A 23,216-nucleotide genomic window follows, 5' to 3' on the forward strand; every position below is an offset into this window, starting at 1 on the left:
TGGTGGAATTGGCTCACTTTTTCTGGTGAAAGGTGCACGTTTTGACCACTTTAATTCTACAATCAAAACCTCTTTGTAACTGTTTACCTTGCCATTTACTGCTTATAGACTTTCTTTGTGGGATAAACCACTTGCTGTGATAATGCGTTTTATCACGTTTTAATTTTAGCGCTGTTTTAGTATCCTAATATTTTAGTCCTTGTACTGCTTATTTGTATACTACTGTTTGGTATTAAGCCTGTTTATTCGACAAGAACTCTGTAATTTCTTAAGATAACATAACGCAATACATACGTTTTGTGTGTGTGGGGTGTTTTTTTTTTTTTTTTTTTTTTTTTTTTTTTTATTTATTTTTTTTTAAGCAGTGTTAGTTTAAATATAGTGTTGCTGCACATGAAGTGTGCACTTTACTCTGTAATTTGACCTTTTTTAAAACACTCAAATTATGATTTTGGTACAAAGCGACATTTACAAATGAAGTAAAGTGGGGTTGTGGTGTGTGGGGGGTTTTTTTTTTCCCCAATTTTGCGCTTTTTCAGTGTGATGTTCACAAACAAAAACAGAAAAAAAGGTTTAACGATTTAGTTAATAAAATAGAAAAAAAATCAAATTGTCAAGGAAAATTACAATTGAATGGAGAAGGAGAATACGGAGTTAACTAGTGCTGATTAGAGTGAACTAGGGGGTTAATAAGGGGTTCAACAGGAACGTTAATTAGAAAAAGAAAATTTTATGTTTTTAAAATTTAGAAAAAATTATTTATTTTAAATACTTGTCAAGGTTGCTTTAACCACTCCCCGCCCGCACCCTAACGGAAAGACGGCTACAGCGTGGGGCTTAATTGCTGGGGGGGCGTCCATGGACGTCCTCCCATTTAACTGTTCCCTGCGCACTGCCGCAGGCGTGCATCGGGGGTAACTCTGTTTTCGCAGTGTCCCTTGGACACAGCCAATCACAGATCGTGGTAAATGGATTGGATATTTACCACGAGATTGGCGTGTCCAACGAGAGATGATCTCAAATGTAAACATGAGATCATCTCTCATTGACGGCTCTCCTTCCTCACACAGAGACAACGTGTGTGGAGGGAGAACTTCTGTGCTGCAGATCTGTGAGTGCGAGTTATCATCTGTCAACTTGCACAGTAAATATAGTGCCCTTCGGTGTCAGTGTAATTGTGCCCATTAGTGTGTCGGTGCTCATCACTGTTAGTGTCACAGTGCCATGTGTAATCAGTGTTATTTGTCATCAGTGTCCAGTGTCATCAGTGCCACAGTGTTAGAAGTGCCATCGGTGTCCCTTGTCATCAGTGCCATAACTGCTATCACTTGCATCAGTGTCACAAGTGCCATCACTGCCGCAGTGTCATAAGTGCCATCCGTGTCATCAGTGCTGCACATATGTGCAGGCTCATCACCAACAATGTCTAGAAAACCTTTTGTTAGCTGAGGAGGCGTACAATATTCTTGAGAGAGAGCAACGGGGAGCTCTCTGCTTCGGATTCCTCCTCAAATTCAGATTCTGAGTCTGACGTTAACTACGAGCCTGTCCTAAGCAGTGGAACACTGACCGCCTCAGAGGAGGATGATATTCCGCCCGCCAGATGAAGGCGTTCTGGTGAGGAGGCAGTGCCATCCACAAGCACTGCAGTGCCATCCACAACCCCCGCAGTACCTCAGCAAGAAAGGCCAAGTACCAGTGGGGTGTCACCTCAGTCCCAAAGGGTTAGGTCCCTTGCCAGCCTTCCCTATTCCCTTCAGAACCCCTTGTGGCTTCCTCCTAATTCAGGAAAAGCTAACATTCCCCCTTTTGACTGCCAAGCAAGAAGTCCAGGTGGACACAGAACGTTTTTCCCCTAATAGATTTCTTCCACTTAATTTTTACTGAGGACCTGCTAGCTGCAATTGTGGCCCAGTGCAACCTGTATGCACAACAATTCATAGCAAGTAACCCAACGTCTTATTATGCCCACCCCTATAAGTTGAGAGCTCTAACAGTGGAGGAGTTTAACCCCTTGCCTCTGAGCGTATGCAGATGTGCGTACTCGGCTTTCGAGGGTTCTACCTGGATGATGCCCGCAGCTGCAGGCATCATCCAAGTCCTGTTTTTTGTTTTTTTTTTTTTTTTTTTTTTTTAGAGCCGGCGATCGGCTGTTATATACCGGAGGAGCGGGAGGGGACGCCCCCCCTCCCGCCGCTCTTACCGGGCCTCCTGATCCACCAGGAGGCACGATCAACAATCCGCCGCCTCCGGCGGCTAGTGACAGTCTGGAACAAAGCTGTGAGCGGCTTCGTTCCAGCCTCCTAATTGTAAACATGGAAGCGACGTCATGACGTCACTTCCCGTTTACTCGGCTGCCAATGGCGCTGGTTTAAAAAAAAAAAAAATACAGTATTCAGAATCGCCGAAAATGGCATTCTGAATACTTTCTAATAGGGGAATGGTGCTGTTCACAGACAATTTAAACGAAAAGAAAATCTAAATGAAAAAATAGAAAAAATAGATAAAAATATATAAAATGTGTACACCAAAGTGCACAACAAACTTGGTGAAAAATCCTAAAAAAATACTACAACCTTTTCCAGTGTATATATCATATGGGATGTGGGTGTACAAGTCACCAACATTAATAAGTGAAAATAAACATGAACATAAGACATAAAAAATTGGTATAAGTGACACTAAAACATATCCACATTTAAAAATCCCACTGACATGCCAAGTGACATAACAAATAAACAACTATAATTACTCTGATATTGTCTTATAGTTGAATTATAGTTGTTAATTGTTTGTCACTTGGCACGTCAGTGGGATTTTTAAATGTGGATATGTTTTAGTGTCACTTATACCAATTTTTTATGTCTTTTATGTTCTTCATGTTTATTTTCACTTCTTATTAATGTTGGTGACTTGTACACCCACATCCCATATGATATATACACTGGAAAAGGTTGTAGTGTGTTTTTTTTTTTTTTTTTTTTTTTTTTTAGGATTTTTCACCAAGTTTGTTGTGGACTTTGGTGTACACATTTTATATATTTTCTTATTTATTTTTTTCTATTTTTTTCATTTTTTTAGATTTTATCTTTTCGTTTAAATTGTCTGTGAACAGCGCCATTCCCCTATTAGAACATACTTTAGTACGTGGATTTCACTTCGGTGTTTTCCTTTTGCTTGGGGGGGCTGCAGTTCCTTGCTGGTATTAATCCTAAGCGCGGAATATCTGATTTTCATCAATCTGAATACTTTGAAGTGCAAAGGAGGGATCGGGGATCTTTTAGACCCCCGATCCCTCCATAAAGAGTACCTGTCACCACCTATTACTGTCACAAGGGATGTTTAACGGGGATCCTCAACGAGTTCCAGGAGAACCTCGACTGCGTCAACCGGGACCTCAATGAGCTGGAACGTCTCAGTAACTTAGTTGGGAAACCTTCTGAAAATCATCCACTCCACAATAGCGGCTTGCTCAGCCTTGATCCGGTACATGATAAGACTCCTCTGTACAGCCAGCTGCTTCAGGCCTACAAGTGGTCTGACAAGTGTTTGCTGCATGAATCATCCTGTGACCACACTCTCCTGAGTGTTTTCTGCTGTTGCTGACAAGCTATCACGGAAGGAGGTCTGAGGCACATCAGCTGCAATCCTGACAAGACATCAATGGTGATCTACTAAGCCTGTTTTGACCCCCCTGAGTAAGGGGCTCTCTGGTAAGCTTCCACTTTTTCACCCGGTGGTGGGCAGCACTATTAAGTGGAATATTGGATTTGGATCCTGCACCCTTTATCTCACATTCTTTTTGGACTTTTTCTTGGACACTTTTCACTTTTATTTGAACATTTTCATCTGAATATATTTAGGTTTTATGAGCATTTATTTTCCATTGATGGGTATTAGTACATTGGTGGTTCATTATTATTACTGATTGCTCACAGCATTTTATTTGCACATTATTATTTTTTGATTGATACTATATCATCATTGGTTGGTTGGTTTTGCTATATTTTTTTTTTTTTTTTTTAATGTTTATGTCCAGCGCTGCACTGTTCATTATCCATACATCTTTTTTGCCTTATATCGGGGTTATAGTGTTCAGCAGCAGGACTCCTGTCACGGTTATTTTGTTCTTCATAATTGATTCATTTATCATTTATGCACCTAGCGCAAATCTTTTTTATTGTTTTAATTTATTAATATTAAAATAAATAAGAAGGAAAAAAAAGTTTTTTTTTTAAAGCGTCGCCGCGAGCTCGTGCAGCAAATAAAACGCATTTGGAAGTCGCGCCCGCAATATGTAAATGGTGTTCAAATCACACACGTGAGGTATCGCCGCGATCGTCAGAGCGAGAGCAATAATTCTAGCACTAGACCTCCTCTGTAACTCTAACTCTAACTTGGTAACCGTAAAAAAAAAAAAAAAAAAAAAAAAAATTAAAGCGTGCCTATGGAGATTTTTAGGTACCATAGTTTATCGACATTCCACGAGTGCGTGCAGTTATAAAGCGTGACATGTTTCGTATCTATCTATTTACTCTGCGTAACATCATCTTTCACATTTATACAAAAAAAATTGGGCTAACTTTACTGTTTTGTTTTTTAAAATTCATGAAAGTGTCCCTTTTCCCAAAAACTTGCATTTAAAACACTGCTGCACAAATACCGTGTGACATAAAATATTGCAACAATCGCCATTTTATTCTCTAGATTCTCTGCTAAAATGTGTGTGTGTGTGTGTGTGTGTGTGTGTGTGTGTGTGTGTTTGGGGGCTTTTGAGTAATTTTCTAGCAAAAAATATGGATGAAAATATGGTAAACACCAAGCTTTATAAAATCGGCCACTCCGACACATATGCGTGGATGAGTCACCTATCAAATTTACTGGCAGGCTGGGCTTCAAGCAATTTATTCCCACCAAAAGGGACTGCTATGGGGAGAAGCTGTATAAATTGTGCAATCAAGCCACAGGGTATCCCTATACCTTCATGGTATAAGAAGGGGAGGGCACCCAGCTGCATTCCCATGCGCCCCCCCCCCCCCCCCCCCCCCCCCACCAACGAAGGAAGGAAGAACCAGAAGGGCTTTCTTCAAAGGCTCGTCAACAAGAAGTTAAGAGGGGAGACAGCGAGTTTGCGGAATGAGGAAATTCTGGCTGTGATGTGGAGGGACAGAAGGGATGTCTACATGCTGTCTTCGATCCAGAGTAATACCTTCGTGGAGATCCCCAGGAGGAATGGCCCAATCCAAAAGCCAACACGAATACAATATGTTCATGGGGGCAGTGTCAACTTCAACGACCAAATTCTCAAACCCTACCTTTCCACAAGACGAACATACCAGCGGTATAAAAAGTATCAATTTATTTTTTCAATTGTCCATATACAACAAATATATAATCTACCACAACTCCACCGAAAGCACCTAACCCTTCCTTGGCTACTAGGAGGAAATCATCACTGCCCTTATATTCCCCACGAGAACAACATTTGATCCGATATGATTAGCAGACTCTCCAAAAGCCACTTTCCCGATTAAAATCCCTCCCAGACCAACAGTCCAAAAACGTCCGAAAGAATGCCAGGTGTGCTCCAGAGGAGGAGTTAGAGACACCACTTCTTATTGTCCCCAGGGTCCTTCCCAACCAGGCCTCTGCATAGGTGACTGTTTCTGCTGTTACCATACTTCACTACATTATTAGTGAAGTATGGTAAATGTATCCCTCGCTTCCTGACATTTACCTTCACACCCCTTATGTCACTGCTTGCTCTGTAACTGACCCTGGCTTGTTATTCGACCATGCTTCTGCCTGCCGATTCTGTACATACCTCTGCCTGATCTGGAACTAACCCTGGACTGTTTGACCATGCTTTTTGCCTGCCTCTTGGACTGATCTGGTACCCTACTACTTAACTAGTGGGTTTCATAAAACAGGGGTCTCGCATAAGTGAGGGGCTCCAGAATTTTTTTTCTGGAAGACGCAAACTATTTTTTGTTTTCCCATTCCTAGATTAGGGTCTGGAGACTCGGAGGCTTCAAAGAGATTTGGATGGGAGAAGTCTCTACCCCTGTCCTGAATGAGGTCCTACTTCTGCCTGTTGCATGAACTGTCTACGCCACATGGACCATGTTCCTACCTACTACCAGGACCAATATTTTGGCACTGCTGACAATATCTTTGCCTGCACTGACCCTGGACTGTTGCTTTGGACAGTATTCCTGCCTGTTGCCTGGACAATTGCGTTCGCTGTTGCTGACCAAGTCCCTGCCTGTTTCCTGGACCAGTGCTATCCTCCTCCTGTGGACAACTGCGCTACTAAAACCACAGATAATCGTTTGTTTACCCTTTTGCTCAGCAGACTGTATTTTGGGGTTTAACTCTTGGTATGTGAATGATATGTGTCCCTAGAACACCTAATGGTGTTCCTTGCATGTTGGGCCTCTGTATGTGGCCAGGCTGTGTAAACAGTCTTGCACGTGGTATCGACTCCGCAAAAGTGACACCCCAAAATACATTCTGCTACTCCTCCTATGTACATGCTATGTGTTGGAAATCTCTTTATAAGTGGACAACTTTTGTGTGTTAAAAGAAAATGCATTTTTTTTCATTCCCCCCCAAATTTCCAAAAATGTCTGGGGGGAAAAATGAACTGTTCAAAAGACTCATTATGCCTCATAGATCATATGTTGGGGTGTTAGCTTTCCAAAATGGGGTCACTTTGTGGGCGTTTCCATTGTCTTGGTGCTCCAGGGCCTTCAAAAGTGTAAATGGGTAGTTGAGAAATGAGATCAATGTAATTTATGCTCCTAGAATGCCTGAATGTGCTACTTTAATGTTGGGCCTCTGTATGTGGCCAGGCTGTGTAAAAGTCTCACACATGTAGTATCGCCATACTCAGGAGTAGCAGAATGTATTTTGGGGTGTCATTTGTGGTACGCACATGCCTTGTGAGATAAATAACCTGTTACAATGACAATTTGGGGGGGGGATCTTCATTTTGAAAAGAATTGTGAGAAATTACAACTTTAAAAAAACTCACCATGCCTCTTACTAAATGCCTTGGAATGTCTACTTTCAAAAAGAGGGTCATTTGTACTCTCCTGGCTTGTTCGGGTCGCAAGAAATAAGATAGGCCGCCAGTACATCAGGTGTGATCAATTTTTTATGATTTGCACCATAGCTTGTAGACTCTCTAACTTTCACACAGACCAAATAATATCCACTAATTGTGGGTTATTTTTTACCAAAGATATGTAGCAGTATAAATTGTGGCCAAAATTTATGAAGAAAAATTTAAATTTGCAAAATTTTATCACAGAAACAAACTTTTTTTTTTTTTTTTTTTTTTTTTTTTTTTTCCCCCATTTTATAGCACAAAAATAAAACCCAGAGGTGATCAAATACCACCAAAATAAAGCTCAATTTGTATGAAAAAAAAAAAAATCATTTGGGTACAGTATTACATGACTGAGTAATTGTCATTTAAAGTGTGAGTGCACTGAAAGCTGAAAATTATTCTGGGCAGGAGGGGGGTTTAACCACTTAAGGACTGAGCCTCTTTCTGAGATTAGAGCATAAAATGGCGGTCGTTGCAATACTTTGTCACACAGTATTTGCGCAGCGGTCTTGCAAGCGCATATATATATATATATAATATATATATAAAATTTTCCCTTTTGGTCATTTCAGGACAGCCACAATAGAGAGATGGTCTCCTCCCCTTCCTCTGGAAACACTGCGCCAGCCCATAAATTCTCTCCTCCCCTGCCGGACCTCAGTTATTAGTGTTTCCTCTGGTGGGGAGACACTGTGCAGAGGAACCAGGCCGGGTGCAGTCAGGGAGATTGTGGCCTTCTAAAAGAACATCCCTAGGGAAGCAGGGGCTTCCAGGATAAAGAGTGGCGGTACATACCGCAGCTGAAGCCACCCCTTCCTTGCCGAGCGCGGCATCAGGTCGTGGGGGACCCCTATCGCGTCCACAGGGCCGCAGCATGGAGACAGTGCTCTCCCTGTACTTTGTACAGGCCGCAAGTTTGGAACCAGCGGGCCGGACGACGGGTGACGTCATTTCCGGCGGGGGGGGCGGACGCTTTCCCTTTGACCTGCGACTTCCGGTTCCGGGTCGTGGTGCTGATAGGGGGCCGGGCTCAGGCTGGAGTGAGTAGCTACACGTGGAGACAGTGTGAGACTCTACACAGGCAACCACCTGCAGTCATGTCTGAGGCAGATGCTGCAACTCATACGGACGCTATCTCCAGCCTTCCAAAGGTAAGAGTTCCCTGGGGAAGGGTCCTCTCTATCTAAGGATTGTTCCCCCTCATGTATGGTTCCTTACTTAGAGGGGGGGCAGACCCCCTGGGTGGTCAGGGGGTGGGGGGGGTGTGCGCAGTTCCCTTTAAAGTGGTTCTGGTACTCTCCCAGGGTTGTTTCCACTTAAATATGCTGAATGTAATATGTGGTTTTTGTATGTAATTTCAGAAATCTACAGAAAAAACAAAGTCCACGCATGTCTCTAAAAGGAAGTGTGCCTCTTGCAGAGACAGTTTAGGGGAAGCATGGACCAAAGTTTTGTGTAAAGAATGCATAGACTCCCTGGTTAAAGAAAGGGAATCTGAACAGCAGTCTGGTTTGGCAGCTTCTGTGAAGGAGCTGTCATCCACCTTTTCATCTTTTAAAACGTTTTTTGAGACGTTTCAGCTTCCCTCTAAACCCATTCAGCAGGATACAACCCCGCCTCATGCTCAGGGCTCTGCACCTGCCAGATCTACTAATTTAATTATGGCAGAAGAAATGTCAGGCCCTTCCGGGGTGGAGCTGAGGCAACCGGACAGTGGCACGTCTGACTCCCATGAGGAGTCAGAAGGGGAAGACCAGGACGGGGAGTCCAGGAAAATCTCCAGGTATAAATTGTCCCTGGATGAGGTGGAAGACCTCTTAGGGGCAATATATACAACCCTCGGTATACACGAGGATAAAAACCCCTATCTCTCCATGACCTTATGTATAAGGGCTTGGGAGATCAAAAAAGAAAAGTTTTTCCAGTACATGAAGTTCTGGTGGAAACGATTAAAAAGGAGTGGCAGGATCCTGAGAGGAAACCCTTTTTTTTTCTAGCTCCCTTAAAAGAAGGTTCCCATTTTCAGAAGATCCAGCGTCTATTTGGAATAAAAATCCCAAATTGGACGCCGCCTTCTCTCAGGTCTCTAGACACACAGACCTGGCATTTGAGGATATGGGGGCCTTGTCGGATGTCATGGACAAGAGGATAGACTCGCTTCTAAAAAAGACGTGGGACTCAACTGTGGGTAATTTAAAGCCAGAAATGGCTGTTACTGTGGTAGCCCGCAATTTAGAACATTGGCTTTTCCAGATTCAGGAGCATATTGAAGCTGGCACAGCCAAGGAAACTATCCTAGCTTCGTTCCCCACGATTCTGCGAGGAATCGCATACATTGCAGACGCCTCGGCAGAGTCAGTCCATATGTCGGCCAGATCAGCGGCGCTGGCAAATTCGGCCAGAAGAGCGCTCTGGCTGAAAACTTGGCCGGGGGACACCGCCTCTAAGGTCAAATTGTGCGGGATACCCCTGACAGGTGATCTACTCTTTGGCCCTGGGTTAGAGACGGTCTTAGACCGTACAGCGGACAAAAAGAAGTCCTTTCCGCTTAAACGGAAAGCCCCAGCTCAGACAAGGAAGGGGTTTCGTCCGAAAAAAGGCAAGGAATCTCCCAAACAAGGGAAGAAAACTTGGGGCCAAAGAGGCAAGGGCAGAGGAGGGGCGATTTTTCGCCCTCCTGAGAAAACCCGTAAAGATCAATGACTCTCTAGGGACGGTGGGAGGAAGACTGGGGGCCTTCCTTCCACAGTGGGAGACCCTCTCTCCCAATCGATTTTATCCTGGGGGTCATAAGAAGGGGGTATCTCTTGGAATTCTCAAAGCCCCCCCTCAGAGGTTCCTTGTTATGCAGCTTTCCACCTGCACAGCAAAGGCCGAAGCTTTGGTAGACGCCCTGAAAGAACTAGAGATTCAGAACGTAGTTCACAGAGTACCAAAGGGGCAGGAAGGAGAGGGGTTCTATTCCCATGTATTTGTGGTGAAAAAACCCTCAGGGAAATTCAGATTGATTCTGAATTTAAAACCCTTAAACAGGTCAATTTGCTACAGAAGATTCCGCATGGAGTCAATTTTTACGGTCAGGGCCCTGCTGCCACACAACTGTTACATGGTGTCTCTGGACCTCAGGGAGGTGTATTTACACGTCCCTATCGCAGAAACCTCCCAAAAGTTTCTCCGGTTAGCAATAGACCTGAAAGGTACAATACTGCATCTACAGTTTCAAGCACTACCTTTCGGGCTATCCTCCTCGCCCCGCATATTCACAAAGGTACTGGCAGAGGCCTTGGCCTTCCTGTGACTCCAGGGGGTGTCAGTCATAGCCTATCTGGACGACCTGCTCCTATTTGCAGTATCCCCAGAACAGTTGATCAAGGACCTCGATCTAACAAAGAGGGTACTAACCGGGTTGGGGTGGCTGCTGAACTTAGAAAAGTCCAGTCTCATTCCCTCACAGCGCATTGTGTACCTGGGATACCTACTGGACACTACGCTTTTGAGAGTTTTCCTTCCAAGGGAAAAGATTCTAAAGCTGGACAGAGCAGTTTTCTCCCTCCAGTGCAACCATCTGGTGTCAAAAAGGTCCATAATGTCAACGTTAGGCCTTCTAACGTCTACTCTTCCAGCAGTGCAGTGGGCAGGATTACATTTTCGTCCCCTGCAGTCTTATGTACTAAGAGTATGGGACCACAGTCAGGGATCTAGACACCTTAGTACAGGTTCCCCATCAAGTAAAGAGATCTCTTTGGTGGTGGAGGAAGGAAGTGAACTTGTCACAGGGACGTCTGTGGCTTATCCCAGTCCCGCAGATCGTAACCACGGACGCAAGTGGCAAAGGCTGGGGGGCACATTTGGGATCCCTTCTAGCGCAGGGCACATGGAAGAGCGACGAACTGCAAAGATCTTCCAACTGGAAAGAGCTGAGGGCAGTGGGCCTAGCCCTCAGATTTTTCAAAAAGGAACTCCAGGGCCACCATATACAGGTACGGTCGGACAACTCATCCACCGTGGCCTATATAAACAAGCAGGGAGGCACCAGGAGCGGAAGTCTGTTGGCCCTAGCAAAGGATATTCTAAGCTGGGCCGAGTCCAACACTCTCTCACTCTCAGCGGTTTTTTTGAGAGGGGAGAGAAATATAATCGCAGATTTCCTCAGCCGGAGGAGTCTAAAGGAAGGAGATTGGGCCCTCAACCAGGAAGTCTTCAATCTCATATCAGAGAAATGGGGACCCCCGGAAGTGGATCTTTTCGCTTCAAAAGACAACGCGAAAACCCCCTGTTTTTTCTCCCTAAATGCAGGGGAAGGAGCACTGGGGGTGGACGCATTGTCTCAGAATTGGCATTTCAGGACATGCTACGCCTTCCCTCCTCCGGTGCTATTACCGGCGGTTCTGAGGAAGTTTCAACTAGAGAGCACCTCTCTCATTCTAGTAGCTCCACATTGGCCGAAAAGGGCATGGTTTTCAATCCACAGTCAGTTGGCAGCGTAGCCGCCCCTTTTCCTTCCACCTCGAAAGGATCTTCTGTCGCAGGGTCCAGTCCTCTGCCCACAGGTGCAGCAGTGGAAATTAGCGGCTACTGAGGAGGGTATATTAAAATCTAAGGGATTTTCAGAGAGCTTAATCTCCACCCTCCTCAACAGTAGGAAAAAGGAGACACGTAAGATTTACAAAAAGGTCTGGCTCCTTTTCAACAAATGGTGCATAGAAAACTCCTTCTCGGTGCAGAGTCCCGTAGCTGTGTTGGAGTTTCTGCAGTGTGGAGCGGACAAGGGTTTATCTGTAGGCACCCTTAAAAGTCAGGTTTCAGCACTCAGTGTTTATCTGGAGAAGTCTCTGGCTACCAATCCATGGGTGGTCAGATTCTTTAGGGCACTGTCAAGACAGAGACCTACCCGAGGTTCACCCTTTCCCGGGTGGGATCTATCTCTGGTTTTACAGAGCCTTACGGGTATTCCCTTTGAGCCATTGGACAAGTGCCTGTTAAGGGAGCTTACCCTAAAAACAGTATTTTTAGTAGCAGTGACAACTGCCAGGAGAGTCAGCGAAATTGAGGCGTTATCAATTAGACCTCCTTTTTGTGTTATTTTGCCAGACAGGATAGTCAGGATAGTCCTTTAAGACTGATCCAGCTTTTTTGCCTAAAGTGGCGTCAGGCTTTCACAGAAGCCAGGAAATAGTCCTACCCTCGTACCTCCTACCCTCGTTTTGTCCCAATCCTTCAGGTGAAAGGGAACTAAAATGTCATTTTTTAGATGTAAGGAGGTGTATCCTACAATACCTAGAGATGACTAAAATAATAAGGAAGTCTGAGTCTCTATTTATTTTGTTTTCTGGGGCCAGAAAGGGTCTCAGAGCGTCCCGACGCACGATTGCCAGATGGCTTAGATTAGCTATTGGGCAGGCATATTCTTTAGCAGGGAAGGAGATCCCTAGAGGCATAAAGGCACACTCCACCAGAGCAGTGGCAACTTCCCAGGCAGAGAAGGCTGGAGCAACGCCAGAGCAAATATGCAAGGCAGCGACATGGTCCAGCTGCTCCACTTTCGTTAGACATTACAGAGTGGACCTGGTGGCGGCAGGTGAGCAGGCTTTTGGGCGAAAAGTTCTGCAAGCTGTGGTCCCACCCTAATTGGTAAGTGCTCGATTATCCTCTCTATTGTGGCTGTCCTGAAATGACGAAAAGGGAAAATTAAAGTTACGTACCGGTAACGTCTTTTCCTGTAGTCTTTCAGGACAGCCCTAGTTACCCACCCTAAGCTTGGGGGGGTCTTATTTAAGACCGGAACGCAATATGATAATGATATTGATTGGTATGTTATTAATGTGTTCTTGTGTCTCCCCAGCTGGCCGGAGGTGCTCTTCAAAAAACTGAGGTCCGGCAGGGGAGGAGAGAATTTATGGGCTGGCGCAGTGTTTCCAGAGGAAGGGGAGGAGACTATCTCTCTATTGTGGCTGTCCTGAAAGACTACAGGAAAAGACGTTACCGGTACGTAACTTTAATTTTTTTTTTTTTTTTTAATTGTGAAAGATAATGTTACGCCGAGTAAATTGATACCCAACATATCACCCTTCAAAATTGTGCCTGTTCGTGGAATGGCGACAAACTTTTACCCCTAAAAATCTCCATTGACGACGTTTAAAAAAAAAAAAAAAAAAAAATTGTACAGGTTGCATGTTTTAAGTTAGAGGAGGTCTAGGGCTAGAATTATTGCTCTCGCTCTACTGATCGGGCGCGTTTAAAAAAATTTTTTTTTTTTTTTATACGGTTTAAAAAAAAAAAAAAAAAAAGTGTCACTTTTATTCCTATTACAAGGAATGTAAACATCCTTTTGTAATGGAAAAAAAGCATGAAAGGATCTTTTTAAATATGAGATCTGGGGTCAAAAAGACCTCCAATCTAATTTTTACACTAAAATAGAATAAAAAAAAAAAAAAACTTGCCCTTTAAGAGCTATGGGTTTAAGTGACGTTTTGACGTCGCTTCCGCCCTGATATAGAGACGGGTGGGGGCCATATTCCCCCTCACTCGTCTCCATGTCAGGCCCCAGGAAGGATCCGATCGCCTCCGTCACTGCCAACGGCTCCCGTAAGAGGTGGAGGGCACCGGATCACAGGGGGGCCCTCTCCCGCCGCCGATAAAAGTGATCTTGCAGCGAATCCGCCGCAGAGACCACTTTTATCTTAAACCCGGCCGCTCACTGAAGAAGAGGATACCGAGGTTATGGCAGCTAGCTGCTGCCATAACACCCTCCTTCAAAGTACCGATGTATAACGACGGTAGGCGGTCCGGAAGTGGTTAAGTGCCCAGTAGGCAAGTGGTTAAAGTGGATGTAAAACCTCACATATACCCAGTGAAGTGAACAGCCTCAGATGATACAGGGGTAGGAAACAAATCTCCCTAAATAAGTTTTACATGTATATCTTCTGTCTTCATCCTTTTTATACCGTTTAGAAAGAGCACATGGTGTTTAGATTTTCTCCTCCTGTTCCACACTGCAGTGAAGCCTGGGCATACAGCCAAGACAGCTGATTGGAGGAAAGGCACACACCCCCTCTCCTCAGACTTTCAGAATTGTTCACTGAATAGTTCAGCACTCTGCTAATCTATTTATAGCATCCTCCCCAACACAACATTTTGGCTGCTTTTATCTCAGTTGATGGAGAACTTGTCAGAAGTTCTCAGACTGATAATAGAAGAACCTAGCAGGAGATAGTGCTTTGAAGAGCAATAACAAAACACTGCAGATATGTGTCCAGCTCAAATTTCATGAATCAAGTTTTTACATCTACTTTAACTCTCTCTCCATCTGCAGAACGAAGTTCATCCCTTTTGACCCCTTTCACACTGGGGTGGTTTTCAGGCACTTTAACGCCGGAAATCGCCTGTGCTAAGCGCCTGAAAAACCGCCTCTCATTCATTCAAGTGTGACTTTTCCACACAGGCGGTGCGCTTGCGAGATGTTCTGAAAAGTCCTGCAAGCAGCATGTTTGGGGCGGTTTGGGAGTGCTGTATTTAGCGCTCCCAAAATGCCCTGCCTATTGGAATGAATGGGCAGCGCTTTAATGATATGTTTTTGGGCCTGCCTAGTATGTCCAGGGTCTACAACTGGTTAAGGTACCATTCACGCTTGTGAATGGGGTTGCTAGTGATGGGGGTGACCTTGCAAGGGGTTCTGGGTAATCAGCTGCATTTGATGGCCCAATTGTAATGTGAGACTGATGGCTTCCACAACTAATTGCAACCACTTGCAGAAGGTCTCGTAGGTGATCAGACCATTTAAATGTGAGTGGCTGTGATTAGCTGTGGGCGTTGTCAGCCTTTCATTGGTTTCGATGGGGCTGCCTCCTGCAGCTAATTGTCTGGAACTTCTGGTGGGTCTTTCACATGTAATCTCTAACGGGCCTATTCGCAAGTGTGAATGGGGTCTAAACAAAACAAGTTGTTAATTACAGCAGAATGAAAAATAAAAAATACAGGCATACAGCCTCAAAGTAAATGCATACATGGCAAAACAACCTTGTGCTCAACTAATCCTTGCTAGGTCCATGTCCTGAACAAGTTCCTTTCTTCTTCTAGGTAAAGTTCTACTTTAGGATGAGCAGCGGTCCAGAAACCAGCTCCTTTAGAGCTTAGTGCAGCAACCTCCAGCTTTGCACAATAGCTTGGCTCTCTGAGTTGACTGAACAACACAGCTTGCACCTAGTGAACTTAAAGCAGATCTTTCCCCTATTTCATTAAAAATTACAGCAACGCACAGATCTGCATTCTGATATGAAATCGCCTTCCATCCATTAGTTAAACATTTCTTGCTTTATTTCAAATTTACTGTTTTTCCATTTCCTGGTGATGTAACCAGGGCCTTGTGGTAAACTTCCAGTTTCAGGAGGCAGACCAAGGGTTTTAGGTGGTGTTCCAGGAAATAATGGGAGATGGATTACTCTGCCCTTTGCAGAAATGGCCACTGTGAGAAGAAGGGTGAGGAAAAGAAAAATAAAGGTTATGCAAAGAATAAAAAGCATGCGGTTATCTATAGGTATCTGTAGATTGCCATTACCAAATATTTCTAAAGGTGCTTTTGTTGTAATCTGATCGAGGTTGAAGTTCCTTATTAGTTAGCAGAGCTGTAAAGCAAAAAAAAACAAATCTGGCCCATGAGATTGAGAATCCAACCCACTGTACAAATGAGGGTTCTCGATTTAGATAGCTGCTTAGCAGATCCAGCATTGTCCTGCTTTGATCCACTACACTCCTGCCACAGTTTGGGTCCCCACCTCTGCTATCGCTGGATGCTTCTGCCTGCTTCAGGCCCAGGGCCCCATGATGTACGTCAGGACCGCCCTACTCCAGCTTCTTTGAATGGAGTGTAAAGCAGGGCAGCTGCTTCGTATGGAACTTGGAAGACAGCGAGGATCACTGTAGTAGTAACGGCTAACCGTGATTTTTTTTTTTTTTTTTGCTTCAACAGGGATTAGCCAGGTATAGCATGTCATAAGATGTATGCATATGTTGAGGGATGATTGATTTGACATGTATTTCTGTAGCATCTGAAGTATGACTTTCTTATCTTGTAGAGGAGGCAGTGGCTCCAGGAAGCCATGCACAGTGCCTTTGCGGGCCAGGTTGATGAAGTACAGCAAATGAAGGAATGCCTACAAGAATTGAACACAGATACAAGCGATGAAGATGGATATGATCGGAAGGAGAGTGCATTGGAATTTCTTGCAGACCTGTGTGAAAACCTTGATAATGCTTCAGGTAAAAATATTTGTAGGAGTAAGATGTTTTGCCCTTGCTCCTAATTGAAAGGTCAGAGGCCCTTGAGGCCCTTGTGGTGCGTTATCATCTTATGTATTATGTTGGGAAGACTTTTAAAAGTAGAACTATAAGTAAAACTTGTTTTTCATATTGGATGGAATAAGGGAGGGTTATATAACCCGTGTGTGTGTGTGGTGGTGTTGTGGTTTTTTTTTTTTTTTTTGTCCTGTGTCCTATTGGGGAGACTTGCCTTCCCTTTCTGTCCCAAAGACAAAAACAGGAAGCGAGAGGAAATGCCTGCAAATTAAGAGATTTCCTTACCCCCCCCCCAGGTTACCAGAACTAGTATCTCCATTTCCCCTATATACTTTTCTGGGGACAACCCAAAATTTGTCAGTGTTGTGTGGGTTTTTATTTATTTTTCTTACTGTCACTTTCAATGACAATGGTAAACAAGACAAATAGAGGGGGTAAGAGAGAGATTAACAAGTGGCTGAGGAGCTGGTGTAGAAAGGAGGGGTAGGGGTTTGGGTTCCTGGAGAACTGGGCTGACTTCTCAGTCGGTTACCGCCTCTAGCAAGGACGGAGTGCACCTAAATGGGGAGGGTGCAGCTCGGCTGGGAGAGAAGATGGCCAAAAAGGGCGGCTTTTAAACTAGGTGATTTGGGGGGGGGGGTCCAGATGTAGCGATAGCCAGCGTGGAACAAGATTCAGAGGGTAGTATTGGGGGCATTAGCGGTAGGGTGACTAGAGTACCTAAACCCAAGGTTATGCAGCCTCATAACAACCAAGAAGGAGATAGTATGCGACCAGACAAAACTATGAGGCTTTTACACTAATGCAATATAATAGAAGTCTGGCTGACAAGATGGGAGAACTGGAGCTGCTGATGTACGAGGAGGTTTTAGATTTTGTTGGAATTTCAGAGACTTGGTTTAACAGCTCACATGATTGGCTGGCAACCATTCAGGGGTATTCCCTATATTGCAGAGATAGGGAGGGTAAAAAAGGGGGAGTGGTATGCCTGTATATTAAGAATGATGTGCAAGCGAATGTGAGGGATGACATTACTAATGGAGCAAGGGAGGAGGTGGAATCCTTATGAGTAGAGCTTCAAAGGGAGGAAAGTAAAGGAAAAGTAATACTGGGCATATGCTATAGGCCCCCCAACCAGATAGAGGAGGAGGCGGACCTTCTATCACAGTTTTTGGAATGGTGACAAGGATGGAAAGTGTGATTATAATGGGGGATTTTAATTATCCAGATAGACTGGGTGGAAGGAACCGTGCATTCGTCTAAGGCTCGTCATTTCCCAAATATATTGAATGACAATTTCATTGGTCAAATGGTAAATGCACCAACAAGAAACAATGCGTTACTAGACCTACTGATTACTAACAATACAGACCTGATCGTGGATGTGGAAATACGGGGCAACTTAGGAAACAGCGACCACAGGTCAATTAGTTTCAGTAAAAATCACAGAAATAGGAAGCACAGGGGTAATAAAAGGACACTGAACTTCAAAAGAGCCAACTTCCCTAAATTGCGCTTGTTGCTAGAAGATGTTAAATGGGATAAATTCCTAGGAAAAGAACAGGGAGGGAAAATGGGAGTGCTTTAAGAGCATACTAAATTAAAGGTATTGGCCAGTGCATTCCAATGGGTAATAAATGTAAAAGTGCTAATAAAATCCTGGGTGGCTAAATTCCTACGTAAAAATTCATATAAAGGAAAAGGCCTTTAACCCTTTTGCTGCCAGATCCGTACGTAGTGAAACTGACAAGCAGACTTCTGCCTGTCAGGTGAGAGCATTCAGGCGGCTCCGCTGCTGCCCCATCACTCGCACACACCCCGGTACTGGCGCTACCCCCTCACTCCCCCTCCCCGGCTGCTGCACCCCGCCATGCTTACCGGGATCTTCATGGTGGGTAGGAGGAAGGAGAAGAGCGGACACACGCTCCCCCACCCCCACTTCTTATGACCCGGAAAGCGACGTCACTTCTGGGTCAAGCTCCCGGTGTCTCCAGCTTCATTTGCATAGCACTGAATGTTTTGCAAAACATCCTTTCGAGTACAGGGGAGACATGCAGGGCCTTTTAGACCCTGCGTATCTCAATAAAGAGAACCTGTCACCTAAAAAAGTTAAACAGAAAAATAGTTACACCCAAGCACATAAATTCCCCCCCCCCCCATATACACATGCACATGCACAAATGTAATGCGTTGGGGCACCTACGCGTGAAAACGTCGATTGCGATACACATGTTGTATATCGCCGTATACGCAGGAGTGAGAGCAATAAATCTAACACCAGATCTCCTCTGTAAAAATAAACTGATACCTATAGGGGGGGCTTTTGAAGCGTCACCTGTAGAAAATAAAGGGTACTGAAGTTTGTCTCCATTTCACGGGCACACGTAAATTTAAGATTTGGCATGTTAGGTATCTTTTTACTCAGTGTAACCTCGTCTTTTATATTTTACTAAAAATGTGGGTAATTTGTTTGTTTTCTCTAAAATTCGTGTGTGTGTGTGTGGTTTTTTTTTTTTTTTTTTCTGAAATTTTGCATTTCCTAGACCTTTGCGGTAATATCGTGTGACATAAATTGCAACTACCACTATTTTATTCTCTAGGGTATTTGCTTTCAGAAAACATAATGTTTGTGGGTTTTGTAATCTTCAGGCCTAAAATTATTAAACGTGTGCAAAAAATGGCTTTGGCAGCGCAAGGGTTAAATACAAAGCTGAGGGGTCATTGTCAGCATTCCAACTTTACAAAACACAATGAGAAATGTATTTTCATGTGCAATCCTATGATCCAGATATTTATACTTATTTATCTTCAATGTTAATAAACATTGTGTTTCTTTTAAACACCCCCCCACCATGTCTAGAACCTCATTCAAAGTCCCAAATCCCCTTTTCTACTTCCAATAAGAAATGTAAGGGTGCAATCGGGGCGGCTAAGATAGAACTCGAAAGGCACATAGTGGAGGAGAGTAAAAAAAAGTCGCAAGAAATTATTTAGGTTTATAAATAGTAAGAGAGGCCAGAACATATTGGCCCCATAAGGGATGAATGGAGTCTGGTTACAAAAGATGGAGAGATGGCAAAGGTTTTGAATATATTTTTCTCCTCAGTCTTCACAAGGGAAACAGGGGAGAATACAGTAACCAAGACTTTAATGTTACTTTTCATAGCCTGTCGCAGGATGCACCCTCTGGCTAACAGAGAACAGAATTAGAAATACACTTGAAAAACTTAACATAAATAAGTCACCGGGACCAGATGGCTTGCATCCAGGGGTCCTTAAGGAACTCCATCAAGTGATAACCAGACCATTGTTCCTAATTTTTGTGTGTTTATTGACTGGAATGGTACCAGCCGATTGGAGAAAAGCCAATGTGGCACCAATATTTAAAAAAGGGCCGAAATATATCCCTGGGAACTACAGACCAGTTATGCTTGCCATACACTATTCTAAAAATCAGCTGAAATTCATTTAGACAGTTCGTTCGTTTTTCAGCCAGTTAGTGGGCACAAAATCGATAATTGTTGGGACGTTTTTGAGCCAAAAAAAACGAAAGACAAGTTTGAAAATTTTTTTGCCGAGCGAATGATAAATTGAAAGGTTAATGTGTTTTCCGTCCGAACTGTCTGCACTAGGTATATGTAAAAAACTTTAATTAATTTATGTCCGCTGAACGATTTATCGATCACTACATGATGGCACTATCGTTTGCGCTCACGGCCAAATGTTTGTTTTTCAAAAATGGGTTCGGCTGATTTTTCAAAAGTGTATGGCCAGCATTAGCCTAACATCAGTTGTCTGCAAGCTCTTGGGGGGGGGGGGGAATAAGGGATTATATCCAAGATTTCAGAAGAATCGTTCTTGCCAGACCAATCTATTAACCTTCTATGAAGAAGTGAACTGCCATCTAGATAAAGGAAGGCCTGTAGATGTAGTGGTGTATCTAGATTTTACAAAGGCATTTGATAGTTTCCCACAAGCGTTTACTGTACAAACTAAGGTCTGTTGGCATGGACCATAGGGTGAGTACTTGGATTAAAAACTGGCTACAGTGGAGAGTCCAAAGGGTGGTGAAAAATGGAGAGTACTTGAAATGATCTGGTGTGGAAAGTGGGGACCCCCAGGGTTCTGTCCTGGGACCAATTCTGTTTAATCCATTTATAAACGATATGGAGAATGGGATGAACAGCTCAGTCTCATTTTCTTTATCGTACATCCCGGGACACAGAGCAACCATAATAATGACTATATGGGTTATATGCCCCCTACTGGTGAATGGACACTGGCCGATAGTCAAACAGGAAGTCCTCCCCTATATAACCCCTCCTACACAGTAAGGACCTCAGTTTTTTTTCACCAGTGTCTGTAAGGTGGTGGTCACTGATGTGATGCATGTGCTCTTAGGAGGTCTGGACGGTTATATTAAGAATCATGGACTTCAATTGGATCTATTCGAAAAAGCTGTCAGCCAAAATGTATGGTACCCAAGCCTCTTAGGATAGGAGAGAAGATTCCTTGGTTTGCCTGTAATGCAGCCTTACGGCGCTGGACCCTGCATATCGGAACCTTGTGCAGAGTGTTCTGACCAAGGTGCTTTCCTGCAGGTGCTATACAGGTCCAGGGGAGTGGACCCAGTCTCTGAGGGTCTTTTATGACCAAGCCCGCCGTGATGGGTGAAGGTTGGACTTCTGTTATGTTTAGAGTCCAGAAGCAGTAAATGGTAAGTCCTGCATTTTTGCAGTTTCTCTCTTCCTTTTTTTTTTTTTTTTTTTTTGAGATCTCTCTGGTCTTCTCTCAGTAGCCACTGGAGGCATTGTGCTTTCTAATCATGCTCTCTGTGTACTTCTGAGAGTGGGCTGCTGTTTCTCCTCCTACCACTAGAGGGCGCAGGCTTGCTAGGTATGGTCTATTTCTATATAGGCAGGAAGTGGAGGGGCAGCCATGTTTACCATGTGGATGGCAGGTTCAGCAAGGCTTCTTGAAAAATAACAGCAACCCATGGATACTAATGAAGTGTGAGTGTTTACTATGGGAGAAATGTGGGGCCAGACAAGTCATGATTATATACTGCATACTTACGGCTTAATCCGGGGGCCTGTACAACTAAATTGACGCACTGCAGTATCCTTGCACTGTAAGGTGTTGTGTCTCCAGCAGTGGAGGCTGGTGCTGAAAGTTTTTGGGGGGCGCAAACAAATTACTGAACTGCCCGCCCCCCCCCCCCCCCCATCAATTGCAGCCTCACTGTGCCCATCAAATGCAGCCAACTGTGCCACCCCCCCCCCCCCTGGATCGCGACTATGGCAACCCCCCCGAGTCTCCGGTAACCCCCCCCCCCCCCCCCCCAACGTGGATCGCGGCTCAGGCAAGGGGAGTTACCATAGCACTGTCAGCTGGAGGTCCTCTCAGAGCAGTGGCTCCAGCGCGAGTCTCCTTGCTGCTCTTCCTAAGCGCTAGGCATCCAATAGGGTGGCTTGGCGCTTTGACCAATCGGGAAGCAAGTCTGATGTCCTGCCTCCCGATTGGCGGGGAGGAAGGTTTGTGTGAAAATAGCGAAAATTAATAAGCTATTGTCACACAATTGGGTGGGATCAGGGCGCACTCTCTGTGCCCCGATCCTACCCTATTTTGAAGCCTATTAGAGTCTCTGGCTCCAATCACGTGCTTCAAAAAATACCACCCTTTGCCACTCCCACAATAGGAATCCATGCGTCTGGCATCCTAAAAGGGGCCGGGCGCATGGATGGGGGGCGGCGCCCGTGCACTGATAGTGCACGGGCCACCACTGGTCTCCAGAATAATGTGCATCTGGTCTGCAGGAGCTTACTTTTAGGCTGCTCTGAAGCAGAAAAAAGGCTGCATGGGATGCATATGTGCTTGGCTAATTTTGCAAAACTAGCATGGTGCCAAGTGCATTTGGGCAGGTGCAGCATAGTATACATGCTTGCAGACTTGTTGCTTAAACGCATGTTTGAATAAACACATGTTTTGCATAAATGTTGCATAGATACATGTGGCATAAGTACATGTTTGAAAAAACATGGACATCGGTGCACTTTAACCACGGAAGAATTTACCCCCTTCTGACCAGGCCATTTTTTTGCGATACGGCACTGCATCGCTATAACTGACAATTGCGCGGTCGTGCGACGTTGTACCCAAACAAAATTTATGTCCTCCTTTTTTCCACACAAATAGAGCTTTCTTTTGGTGTCGTTTGATCACCTCTGCGGTTTTTATTTTTTGCGCTATAAACAAAAAAGTGCGCTAATTTTGAAAAAAACCACAATATTTTGTACTTTTTGCTATAGTAAAAATCCCCAAAAAAGAACAAATTTCTTCATCAGTTTAGGCCGATATGTATTCTTCTACATATTTTTGGTAATAAAATCGCAATAAGCATATATTGATTGGTATGTGCAAAAGTTAGCGGAGGATAGATTAGATTATGGCTATTATTAATATATGTAATATATTGGGATATAGATATATATAGATAGAGAGCGATATCTATCTATCTATCTATCTATCTATCTATCTATCTATCTATCTATCTATATCATTTATTTATTTTTTTTACTAGTAATGACGGTGATCTAATCGTGATGTAAAAAATCGGACACTTTTGGGACCAGTGACCTTTATACAGTAAACACTAGGGGGCGATCAAGGGGTTAGATGTGTTCTAACTGTGGGGGGAATTTGGCTGACTAGAGTGATCTGTCTCCTCTCCCCTGACAGAACCGAGATTTGTGTGTCTACACGCACAGATCCCAGTTCTCGCTCTGTCATGAGCAATCGCAGATGCCGGTCA

At 44.2% G+C, this 23,216-nt stretch overlaps 1 protein-coding gene across 3 annotated transcripts in view; it reads left to right on the plus strand.

Annotated features, from left to right (window-relative positions):
* HSPBP1 (HSPA (Hsp70) binding protein 1) overlaps nucleotides 1–23,216 on the plus strand; it is a 123,993-nt gene that overhangs the window by 35,622 nt on the left and 65,155 nt on the right. For all 3 annotated transcript variants that reach the window (XM_073602812.1, XM_073602811.1, XM_073602813.1), the window contains one exon: nucleotides 16,186–16,369. In XM_073602812.1, the coding sequence (XP_073458913.1) occupies nucleotides 16,186–16,369 (184 nt within the window). The remainder of the gene's footprint in view (nucleotides 1–16,185; nucleotides 16,370–23,216) is intronic.

Source organism: Aquarana catesbeiana, linkage group LG10 (genome assembly GCF_042186555.1).
Source record: "Aquarana catesbeiana isolate 2022-GZ linkage group LG10, ASM4218655v1, whole genome shotgun sequence".
In the NCBI taxonomy this organism is placed as follows: Eukaryota; Metazoa; Chordata; class Amphibia; order Anura; family Ranidae; genus Aquarana; species Aquarana catesbeiana.